General features: G+C 36.9%; 1 protein-coding gene across 6 annotated transcripts in view; it reads left to right on the top strand.

Moving 5' to 3' along the window:
• stac (C2 and C2B_Munc13-like domain-containing protein staccato) overlaps nt 1–12901 on the top strand; it is a 194607-nt gene that overhangs the window by 76815 nt on the left and 104891 nt on the right. The window contains exon 1 of one of the 6 annotated variants that reach the window (XM_069821796.1): nt 8945–9096. The exons of the other annotated variants lie outside the window; for them this stretch is intronic. Coding sequence (XP_069677897.1) covers nt 9062–9096 — 35 coding nt within the window. The 5' untranslated portion in view covers nt 8945–9061. Of the gene's footprint in view, nt 1–8944; nt 9097–12901 lie in introns of those variants that run through there. 6 annotated transcript variants of the gene reach the window in all.

The raw sequence follows: 12901 nt of genomic DNA, 5'->3' as shown, positions 1-12901 counted from the left end.
GGAAATACAATGCTTTTTAATATTGTATGAAAATTTTCAATTGTTAAACTGAAATCCAATTGAGAATCACAGTTTAAAGACAGAGAGTTGTAAGTATTACACATAACAAACAATGGAGAGTTCTTGAAGAAAACAGTTCTAGGAATAGGAATAATAAAAGGTTGCCTATGGCGTAATTCTGTTCTTTTTACATTGAACTGAAGGAATTTAAGAAAATCACAGTTATTCAATATACCGTTTGCTAGCTGTGGGACGAGTGGGAAAGTAACTTATGGACGCTCCTCGTATAATGAGAGGATAAAAAACGCTGTAAGAATCCAGACCGATGGGTCAAATCAGGTTGGTCTTAATGTTGGTGGCAACATAGCAGTGGCGTATACTGGTTAAAGGGTTTGGGCTACCACTGACCCTATTATTACACAAAATATATTTTAAAATCCCTATAATAAAATTCCTTACATATTTATGTGAATTCCAGACGTCTTGATTGGTACGAAAATACGTTGATGACTTCGTCCTTGAAATTACAGTTGGGCCACTTGCAAAGTTTCTGTAGAAATGACTTTTCAATGGGTATTAGTGCCAAGCCGGATAAACGTTCTTGTGTATGAGTTGATCTATAGTAGGATTTTATTCTCTTCAACGCAGAAAATGTTCTTTCTACCGATGCTGACGTAGCTGGTATTGTCACAATTAATGTTGAATAACTTTGTTCAGCTGGTTTTCATATATGGCAGATAATATTTCATGGATAGGTTTGTTCGAAAAATCAAAGACTTCTGCTGAATATATTACACTTAATTCATTTTTCAAACGTACTTGATCAAAGTGACTCTTATAGGACTGAAATAATTTGTTTAGTGTCTCATTCGGGAAGTTTTCTCTATAAGCAGAAAATTTTTGAGAATCTAGAAGATGTGTGAACTGAAGCTTTCCATAATCAGAAAATCTGTCAGTAATTTCCATGTGCATACGATCTAGTATGCTGTAGTACAGCTGCCTGTATTTCAATTCATCATCTCCTTTTCTTCGCTTTAATGGTGGTTCCATTGTATTGGCTGAAGAATCTTCATTTTCCATATTACTCCATATGGACGGAAACCCACTACGTCTGAACTCGGATATAGTATTTTTTTTTTTTTAACTTTGATACCTCTTGCAAGTAGTATGCTATGTCTAGACTTTTTGTCTGAAGAATATTGTAGAGCATATCTGTATGTGCGAACACTCTAGCATAGACTTCAAGAAGAAATATATTCTGAAACTGTGTGAAAAAATTCAAATATCCTTGAGCCTGCACATTTACAGCATCATCCCAGTTTTCTTCAGAGTCATTACAAATGATATTTTTAAAGAAAGCAGTCCGTTTTTCTCTGTATTCCTTTACTGTATTTACAAGCCGAGATGTAAAATTCAATCTAGTTGGTGCTACTTTTGGAAGTTTCTTGTTCATAAATTCCTTGAGTTTTCTGATCTTTTAGGAGATGATGAGAAAAATGCAGCTAAACCCGACCATGTTTTGAAAAAAAAAAATGCGGCATTCTGGAATGGATGAAGTAGTTTGTTGCAAAACTAAATTGAGAACATGGCTGTAACAATGGACAAATAGTGCTTGAGGATACTTTCCTTGAGCTTTTGTTTTTAAGCCATTAATATTTCCCGCCATAACTGAAGCACCATCGTATGTCTGTGCAATTAACTTATTGCCGACATTGTATTCTGCTATAACACCTTCCACATGCTGAAACAAAGCAGCAGCAGTTTTGTCCGAATTGACATTTGTGAATCCTATAAACCGTTCTTGAACATTGGCATTACTGTCGACGTATCTTAAAACAGTGGACAATTGACTCTGATTAGAGCAGTAACTTGTTTCATCAGCAACAATGGCCACAAAAGGTTTTATGTTTTTTGTCATAACCCCACTTATAGCAAATATTAAGTCATTCTGAATTGCGAGAGAAGTACCACGAAATACTGTTGAACTCTCAAGATGATTGGCCACTAAATGGTCAAATTCACTTAAGGAACTTAAATATTCAATATAATTTCCTATATTGTCTGATTCCACACTTTCGTTATGACCCCGAAAAGCCAATTCTTGTTTTCCTAGAAAGCAGACTGCGTTAATAAGATGCAGTAAAATCTCCCGATTTTTTTTTTCACAAGAGCATTGTGTTGGTTGATGTGTAGAGCTTTTTGCTTATCTAGATGTAAATCAATTCTTGTCTTCCCAAAGTTTGCAAAGTTCATGCTACTACAAATATGAGCTTTTGATTTGTCGTATTCTATGACTGCCGTTCGAAGGGAGTTCATATTAGAAAACCCCTCTTTTGACCACACATTAGTTTCGCGGCTAAATAACAAACATGGCCAGCAAAATAGTTTAGACAGTTTAGAAGTACCACACAACCAATTCCACTTACAATATGATGTTGAAGTGAAATGGCGTGTGTACTCTCGCTTTTTTCTTTTACGTCCATGGACAAATTTAACTCAGGAGTTGGTCTTTCCATTTTCACAATTTCAACTTTCTCGTTGTTATGTACGACGGTTAAAAGGCACTTTTAATAAACCTTCTATTACACAGTCATTTTCAACACAAACCTCTCCAGAAACTTGTTCTGCCATATTTTTCACATTATCACTTAATTGGGAAATTAAAAACTTAATAATTCACAATTAATATAACTCTTAGACACTCGAACAAATAACAGATTTAAAATAATGCACTGCAAGAACACAATCACATTCATGAGCTAGCGTACTAAGCATATTGTTGCTTCGCGCCTGCGAAGAAACCGATCACGAGAGCTGTAACTCGCCCGGCCTACATTGCACATTGGAAGCAGAAAGGCGAGGGGGGGGGACGGGCAGTTGTGCCACAGAACAGCGTGCGCGGTACGGTCACAGGCTACCTCACGTAGCAAGCGGTTTCTCCAGCGATGCCGCCTTGACAACTTGTTTCTTTTCGAGAGCAGAAAGCGCATATAAATCTAACAATTACTTTAATTTTAATTACTATGGTAAAACTAATAATACAAAATTATTACATTATGTTATATTATAAACTTTTTCTTTTGTAATTTCCTTGGGCTACCGCCGGTAGCCCCGGTAGTCCGCAAAATACGCCCCTGCAACATAGTAGGCCTAGTAAGGCTTTGGTAGGGATGAGTTTCTGTTACTTTAGGCCTATAAAAATTATGTATAAGTCCACCGGTGTGTACTAATGATTAGCATACCTGACCGTGTAACGAACGAGCCCGGGTTCAAGTCCTGGTTAGGACAAGTAATCTGGTTGAGGTTTTTTCCGGTGATTTCCCTTAACCCATCAAGAGCAAATGCTGGGTAAATTTCGGCTCTGGACCCTGGACTAATTTCGCTGGCATTATCACCTTCATCTCATTCAGACGCTATATAACCATCGCAGTTGATAAAGCGTCGTGAAGTAACAAAAAGAATGTAATGAAATAATGTACAAAATGTAAATACACTAAAAACAAATTAGGAGGAGAAAAATACTCATAATGAGTATTCAGTAAGCTGGGAAGATGGACTGTACTTAAATTCCATTAAAGGAAGCCCCATATCAACTAAAACAATGTATTCCCCCTTATACTGTAAGATGACCAAACGTAGTGTTTAACGTTTTGAATGAACGGGGATGTTCAAACGAAATAGACACGTTTACTATGGTGTAGCGGTGATTGGTTCAAGTGCCAATTGACCTGAGACCGACGTTTTCCTTACAGGAAACATCGGCCTCTTTCATTTGATATTTTACGCTACGACTTGCAATAAAGTTGTGTGTAGTTTCCTAGTACAACATGAACATAGTGCATACTATGATGTTTTCAAATGGCGAAGACGTCAACAATGTGATACAGATATCTATGACATTAATGAGTTAGGTACAGCTTACAGCAATAAAATTTTGGAAATATTCAACTTTTGTTTTTCTCCATTAGTGTATCTTGTACAATAATGAAAATTAGTATGTGTAAAACACTGTCCTTCTGCTATATGAAAAAAATATATATATATTTTTATGGTTTAAAAAAATTATTTACATTTTTTTTTTTTCAAAATTCAGTTTACTGTGCAGTGATGAACTGTTTCCCACATAACTCAAAAACTATCCAACATGCTGTGATGAAATATTTTATGTGTATTTATGCATGTCATATCTACAATATGATGCAAGATCTCTTCTCTACCTTTGATAGATTGTATGATAAAAATAAATTCATTTTAAAAATGGTCAAACATCAGTATTTTCTTCTAACACAAAATAAAAAAAAAATATTATTTATTAAGGAATGTAGTTGAAAGAGCATGATATTGTAAACATGAGTTTCAGCAATAAAATAAAAGAGAGAGAACATGAAAAAGTTAAAAAGTTTGAGGTGAGGGAAACGCTTCATCACTGCACAGTAAACTGCCACCATTTTGAATTTTGAAAAAAAGTAAATAAATATTTCTTTTAATCGTAAAAATATTTTTTTCATATAGCATAAGGACAATGTTTTACACATACCAATTTTCATTATTGTACAAGATACAGTAATGGAGGAAAAAAATGTTGACTATTTCCAAAACTTTTACTGCTGTAAGCAATACCTAACCCCTTAAATTGTCGGAAAACTATGTAATATCATAAAAGTTGTGAACCCCTTGTCATTTTAGGCACGAACCGCCACTGATTGTTATATATCGGGTGTGTTATACAAATAAATTCTGTGGCTCAAGTGTAAGTATATTCTATACCGCACAGCGAGACCGTATTCGATATCCGGGAGAAATATTGGAGATTTTTCTTCCTTCCTCATGAAATGAATATGTACCGGTAGCCTTTGATGGCATCTTATGTTGTCTTAAAAGGTGACCTTCTGCCCTGCTTGACTACATGACGAAGAAATCCCTCTACTTCAGAAAGGGCCCAATTCCTAGGAAATATGTGAAATAAAATTTGATTCAACTGAAACTGGAAATGTATTTTCAGTATGTTACATTGCAACTGAGTAATTGTATGTTTTCAGTTTGAGCAGAAATGAATTTTAATACTTAGGCTGATTACAATATAACAACTTTCAGGCCACCGGCGTGGCTCTGTCGGTTAAGGCGCTTGCCTGCCGATCTGAAGTTGCGCTCGGGCGCAGGTTCGATCCCCGCTTGGGCTGATTATCTGGTTGGGTTTTTTTTCGAGGTTTTCCCCAAACGTAAGGTGAATACCAGATAATCTATGGCGAATCCTCGTCCTCATCTTGCCAAATATGATCTTGCTATCACCAATCTCATCGATACTAAATAACCTAGTAGTTGATACAGCGTCGTTAAATAACCAACTAAAAAAACTCTCAGTTGCCTCAAGAATCGAAATTTAAGGAATATTTCACTCTTATACATATTTTTGGACCCTCTCGTCGGCTATAGAATCTCTCGCTTCGAGTATCTTGCTAATTTAGGGAAGATTGTTACGAAAACATAATGCAGTATTCATATTATTAGATCGCATCCATAAAGAATCTGTTGTCTTTACCGTCTTCTCTTTCAGGATATTTAACTTTCATTAGTAACTTCATTTACACAGTTTGCAACCTGAATCGAACTACGAAAATAGCTTCGAATTTGATCCGGTTCACGATATGGACTGCGTAGCAGGGAGAAAGACTCTGTGCAGCTCTGTTTACGTAACAATGTCCGTTACCATTAGATGGATCAATGAGACAGATACAGGTCCCACCCAAACGGAAATTTAAACAGCAATGCCTCATCGACAGCGTTGCAAAATGTAAGACATGGTTTTTTTTAACATGAAACTCTTTGTTTTGTCAGTGTTGCAAAATTTGCGAGTCACAACTGTACAGGAAAAGAGCAATCTGTCAGAAATGCACGGCAGATGTAAAGTAAATCTGAACAGTGCCTGTTATAATGTTATGTTGTTGAGCGTCAGATGACTCAGAGGTTTACAATTTTTGGACTGGAAAGGTGTCATTGTTGAGGAATTAAAGCATGCATTTCCAACTGCTGGCTCTGTGACTTCACACGTCTATGCTCTCGAGCTCCTTGAGAGAAACTTGTAAGTTCAAAAACGTCTCAACTCCACTTTTTCGTGAAATTGACTTTATGGCAAATTAAGGGTTCAGAGCCATAGCGGGCCAAGCGCCATTTATTAAAAACGGAGAAAGCAAGGGTTAAAGTTAAGTAAATACCATAGTTTAATGAAGATTGACATATCATTTAATTTTAATGTGCACACTTTATCTTACTTGCAATTCTTCGTTAAATTATGGTAATCACTTAATTTTAACCCTTGTTTTCTCTGTTTTTAATAAATGGCGCTTGGCCCACTATGGCTCTGAACCCTTCATATATGAATAGCTATTCTCGTAGATTCATTAATATGGGTTACAAGGCACCAAGAAGAGATCACAGCTTCCTACCATGTGACTGGAAACTTTCCATAGAGCATGGAGATGTATGAGGGTTGGATTCAATTTGTTGATACAAAATTTTATGTTGTCTCTGGAGACATACAGTAATTAGGCCTACAGAGATTTCTTTAAAGCTCTGCAAAAGATAATCTGAATCTCAAGGTGATTGAATACAAAATATTCCACTTTCAACAGCTGTACAAGTCTGAAGTATCGGTTACTATACTCATAGTTTTCATTGCTTCAACATACATGTTTCCTTTGCTCAAGAAGCATTATGCCAGAATTCATTTAAGTTCATGGAATTCAAAGCTTCTTAGCATTTCGAAACACATTAATATATATTAATAGGCCTATTCTCTTTTTATGGAAGGCGATCATGAGAAGTTTTAAACTTTGGAGATTTCGAAATATTCCAAAGAGTTCCTATGGAAAGTCTGCTGTAAATCGTTCAGTTTGCTTATTTATCACAAAGTGACTAATACTGTGAATCTGTCGATGGACAAAGCAGGCCTGGGACAGATTTTCTTCCTGTATTTCGGAAGAAGGCGCTGTTATTTTTCCATTACTAGATCATTATCATATCATCATCTCTGCAGTTAAAAGACTCGCTAGAGATAATTTTCTTTGTTTCTCAACCTCTCATTTTTCTTGTCTTTTTTCTCTCTCTTCTTTCACATTTTCTTTCTTTTCGATATTATTTTCTTCCTCTCCATCATTTTTTGTCTTTTACTTCTCTTCTAATCTTTTCCCTCTTCCATTTCTTCTGTTTCGTTTCCATTTTTCTTCATTTTACTTCTTCTTCCTCTTTTTCTATGTTTCTCTTTCTTTGTTAGACTTTTTTCTTCTCTCTCGCATCTTTTTTGCTTCTTCCTTTAGCTTGCCTTCTTGATCTGCTTGTTTGTCTTCGTGATATTCTTTTTTTATTTCTTCAGCTTCATCTATTTATTCTCTTTTTCTCCTTCTTTTTCTTTGTCTTCTTCATTTTGTTATACTCTTCCTCTCCTCTTTCTCTGCATTGCTTTTCTTCTTGATATTTTCTGTTTCCTTCTTTTCCTTAACATTCTCTTTTTCTTCCTCTTTCTCTGCCTTTCTTTTCTTCTTGGTCTTTTCTGTCTTCTTACTTTTCTTAACATTAACTTTTTCTTCCTCTTCTTTTTTCTCTGCCTTCTCAATCTGTTTTGCCTTCTTCCTTTTCTTCTCATTTTTCATTTTCTTCTTCCTTCTCTTCCTTGCTCTTATTCTTAGTATTTTTGTCTACCTCCTTCTCTTTTTCCTTTCCTTATATTGTTTTTCTTTTTAATTTTGTTTCCGTTTTCTTCCGGTTTTATCTTTCTCTTTTCCTTTCCCTTCTTGCTCCTCTTTCTTTTTGATCTATTATTTTGCCTCCTTTTCTCTTTTCCAGCTTATTTTTTCTTCTCTAACTTTCTTCCTTCTTAATCGTTTTTGTCTTCCTTATCTTCTTTTTCTCTTTTTATCTTATTTTTCGTCTCTAACTTTCTCCCTTCTTAATCGTTTTTGTCTTCCTTTTCTTCTTTTTCTCTTTTTATCTTATTTTTTCGTCTCTAACTTTCTTCCTTCTTAATCGTTTTTGTCTTCCTTTTCTTCTTTTTCTCTTTTTATCTTATTTTTTCTTCTCTAACTTTCTTCCTTCTTAATCGTTTTTGTCTCCCTTTTTATCTTATTTTTTCTTCTCCAACTTTCTTCCTTCTTAATCGTTTTTGTCTCCCTTTTTATCTTATTTTTTCTTCTCCAACTTTCTTCCTTCTTAATCTTTTTTGTCTTCTTCCTTCTCTTTTCTTTCTCTTTTTCTTCCTTGCTTTTGCTCCCTTTTCTACCTCTTCTTTCTTCCTCTTTTTCTTGTTTTTCTTCTTGATCTTTCCTTTTATTTTTCTTTCCTCTTCTTTCGCCCCTTCCTTGCTTAACTTCTTGGCATTCTTCATCTTCGTCTTTTTTCTTTTCTTCTCTCACTCTTTCCCTTGTTCCTCCTCTTCCTAGTTTTTTCTTCTTTGTCTTCTTTTTATTCCACGTTTCGTCATTTTCTATCCTTCGTCTTTCTCTTCTTTCCTTTCGTATGTGTATTGCCTTTTTCTCCCCCTTCCACTTCTTCGTTTTAAATTATCTATGTTATTATTACGTATAATGTAAATTTGTCATTTCACTTATCTATCAAAGATTGCAGCTGACCTCTTGAATGTTAAACCGCACGCTTGAATCTATGGTAGCGGTGACCTTGATCTGACTTAAATCTGGGGCTGTCTGTCATAAGAGCTCGAGCCGGAATTCTCGTCAAAGGCGTTAAGTCCCTGGACCGGACAAGGGACGCTTTGTCCGAATCGTGGGACCGCACTGAGTCCCTTTGAGCACGGCTCACTTGCGGCCTTCTTGCGAAATGAAAATGAAAACCAACTTTCGCTTCTCAGTAGCGTCTCGCAAGTGATTCCTCAAGGAAAGTCCATTCCGTGGGAAGTGTTTGCAAACGAGGGAAGTTACTGCATTAATGAAGCCCATTAGTGGAATGTTCCCGTAGTCTGCAGCAAGTGTCATTCAGTCGTGCGAGATTTTATTATCTTCTATCAGCATCACAACACTAATGTGCTGAAGTTAATGAGAAGGTTTGCTGTGATATGCTGAGAAGAAAAGGTTGTCTGAAGCGTGCTCGGTAAGTGGTGTGAAGTTTCTTTGGTGTAGATCTACATCTGATCTTTTTAATAAGGGTAGAGAATATAACATGGAAGGTAACCTGTTACTTTGATTTTAAGAGTAGATCTGTGCGATCAATAGCACAAAAGAAAAGTAGTACAATTTCGTTTTTTGTGAAGCGGTTTTGAGAAATTGTAATTCTTTTGTTACAGTTTTGAGTAATTACATTTTTATACAATTTATTGCACATTTTCACAGTTAGCACATGGTAAAATGGCTTATAAATTTGTCATAACTTAAAACTCTCAAAGCCACCGGCGTGGCTCAGTCGGTTAAGGCGCTTGCCTGCCGGTCTGAAGTTGCGTTCGGGCGCGGGTTCGATCCCCGCTTGGCTGATTACCTGGTTGGGTTTTTTCCGAGGTTTTCCCCAACCGTAATGTAAATGTAAGGTAATCTATGGCGAATCCTCGGCATCATCTCGCTATCACCAATCTCATCGACGCTAAATAACCTAGTAGTTGGTACAGCGTCGTTAAATAACCAACTAAAAAAACTCTCAAAGTGCAGATGTCCTTTACTCCAGCAATTTTTTTGATTTTAACCTAAAACATAACGAAATTTTCTCAGGCTTCAAATACAAAGATTGGAACTTGTGATAACAAAATAATATATTTTAACACGTTGACAACAAGAAACTTAACAATGTATCATAAACAGTGATTTAGTTGGAAAAAAACAGGAACTCAACTTATCAGTCTATGAATTTCCAAATGGACTCTTACTGGATGTCAAATTTGACATCCTTATGTTTCCGACATACATTCATTTTTATTTTCTGGAAAAGCGTTCCAGTGCGTTCCGGTCAAAGTAAACAGTTCCATAGTAAATGTACTCAAAGCTGCAATAAATAACACGAATTTTCTCAAAACCCTCTCCGCAAAGAACTAAGTGATTAAACTTTTTTTCGTTTCATTTATAACAATTAACCACTTCTTAAAAGAAAAACCATACAGGATGGAAGTGACTTGCAAATTTGTGACTTGAACCCTTTTACCGCGCACCATGGAAATACTATCGGGGTATGGTATTTCATAAATTCTTAGCACGAGGTAGGGAACTGGCCAATAGTCAAGCTCCTCTCATCAAAAGGACGAATCTAGTACTGTTTTCTCTTATCTTTTTGTAGAGCTTTGCAAACCCAGATAATTCCTATAGGGTCCATCACGACCACCTTCTAGCAAAAATGAATTAGAACTGAGTCCGTAATATGGCGCTACCAGCCTGTATCTGAAGTTACATAACGTAGGTAAGTTAATTTACGCGACGCAACATGAGTGTAGCGCGCTGGAAGTCCAAGACAATTTTTTTAGAAGGTTATTTAACGACACTGTATCAACTACTAGGTTATTTAGCATCGATGGAATTGGTGATGGCGAGTTAGTATTTGGTGAGATGAGGCCGAGGATTGGTAGTAAATTAGCTGACATTCGCCTTACGGTTGGGGAAAACATCGAAGAAAACCCAACCAGGTAATCAGCTCAAGCAGGAATCGAACCCATGCCCGAACGCAGCTCCGGATCAGTGGGCAAGCGCCTCTGCCAACTGAACTACGCCGGTAGCTTTAAGACAGACTTAAAAAATGTTTCGTCCATAACATAAGGCTCAACGCGTCATTGAATATCCATAAGTATACGCCTAAGAAAAGTACGATATTTCCTTTAACGACGTTAAGTTGAAACTGGCACATTTCACAGACTCCGATTTCAGCTAGGATTGATACGAACTTCAGAGCCTGATGTGATCAAGAAACATTTGAACTCTACATCTCAGCAAATAGAAGTAGAACACCATTGCATTGGAGCGTTGCATTCTGAGAACTCTGGCTTGGGTTTCAGTTTTCCCGTATTATCTCTGTGGTGTCGAAGCAGAACTATTTATTCTAATCGTCTTTTGTCATACGGAGCCACAGACCTTCATAAATTGATTACAGCAGCTCTATTCATAAGGATGATAATATTATGCAGTCTATGTCTCAGTTGATGTCACTTTATGTACCGTATCTGCATAAGGAAACAAAGATGATGATGCACCACAGCAGTAATAAGATGTGAGGGCGCAGGTGTGCAACTGTCTGATACAGCACTATTTATTTACTTTGTATATGGCGGTAATATGATCTCTTGTTCCTTAAAGTGATATGAAAGTTTTCAAGAATTACTTTCAGCAAGTAAGTGGGAGAGGGGCCTTTAGAAGAAAGCGGCCACTGACCTACAGCTTGATATTTGAAAGAATGAATACGGGGTTTGAGGTAAGGGGAGTGCTATTTCCTGGCGTCTACGTTCTTAACAAAACACTGAGATAAGGGTATCTACTGAATTTGTAGTCAGAAATTCTACTTTTTGAGTTACAACAATAGACGTGTCTGAATACACATTTTGAATTCATAATATCCAAAACTATTCTGAAAATATGGAAAATAAAAGCGAATGCACAAGAAATTAAGTTCGCAGGACTTCATACATGTCGGAACAAATACCAGTATCAGTATCTTATCACAAAATTAATCTTTCTAATAGTTTCTATACAAATTTTTTCTAATAAGATTTCGGCTGATTAGTGATTATTTACTTAGGTCTATTCATAGCTACAAATATTGTGGATGAAGCTTTCCTCGATCTTCAAGTAGTGATTCAATTTTTGAGTCGAGGAGGGGGAATTATCTGATTAGAGTATTTAGTCCTGATGTCAACAAATACACTTGTACATTGGCATTCAAAGATATTCAGCTTCTCTTCCAACAAGCACTTCAGTTAATCAATAAGCATTTAATGGAAATGCAAGACATGCTGGAAAGTACAAATGATGCAACGGATAATCTTACAACAGAAACATAAGGAAGACTTAAAACGTACTGACTTGAAACTTGTTCTTCAGCTCGACCAGAGTTAGCGACCAACAAGTCACATTAAAAAGACGGGAATACCAGGATTTTTTTGTGACAAATAACCCATTAGATGTGAAAGTACAAATGTATTTCTTACATTTCATAGTTAGACTGAGGAATATGCATATTTCACCTTAGAGAACATTGCAGTAATGTGTCAGTTCACCTACACGCTTCATTTCATGTGTTCATTACATATTTTTGTCACTTTTGTGTAAAAAAAAGTAATTAGAAAAAAAATGAAGTTGCCTGCTCGAAACGTAGGTATGCAGCGAACTTTGTGTAGTCAGCTGGTCTGGGTTTGGGAATGAGCCTAGCTTGAGGGTTAGCGCATTAGATCTTGAAAAGTCGCAGTGCTGGGTCGTAGTGCCCCTCCCTAAATTCAGTTAATTAAATTCAGTCCCTCGTTATTGTTTCAATTACAGTCATCGCTTGCGGATTAATACTATTTTTTTTATTCGCTAATATGTTTTCGCGGGATATCAGCCGAGTTAAGATTTTGGAATGCTCCATGCTTTCGACTGCTATCTCTGCAGCCATCTTCAGGGAAGTGATGTCCGAACAGAAAGTCGAAAGGTAATATAGATGTTAGGCTGTCTCAGGTGAAACGGGATTGGTTGGCGGATCGGCCAATCCGGGGCCGGGAATTGTCATTCCTCGTAAGCTCCGCCCCTCCCGGGATTCCTGTGTGAAGTTTGGCGGGCGGCGAGCCCTGTTCCGCCGGTTGGAATCGGTTGCCGTCCTCGGTCCGTGATCTTCATGACCTTGATTGTAAAAGGGCCTAAGTTGGTCCAAGGCCGGTGTCCATGCCTGACTGAGCTGGAGTCCACTGTCTCTGTTAAAGTTGTTTCTCTCCAGCTTGATCTCTATGGCCTCCTTG

The sequence above is a fragment of the Periplaneta americana genome, chromosome 3 (genome assembly GCF_040183065.1).
Source record: "Periplaneta americana isolate PAMFEO1 chromosome 3, P.americana_PAMFEO1_priV1, whole genome shotgun sequence".
Taxonomy (NCBI): Eukaryota; Metazoa; Arthropoda; class Insecta; order Blattodea; family Blattidae; genus Periplaneta; species Periplaneta americana.
Note: the sequence above shows the minus strand (reverse complement) of the source record. Positions and strands in the feature narration are given on the sequence as shown.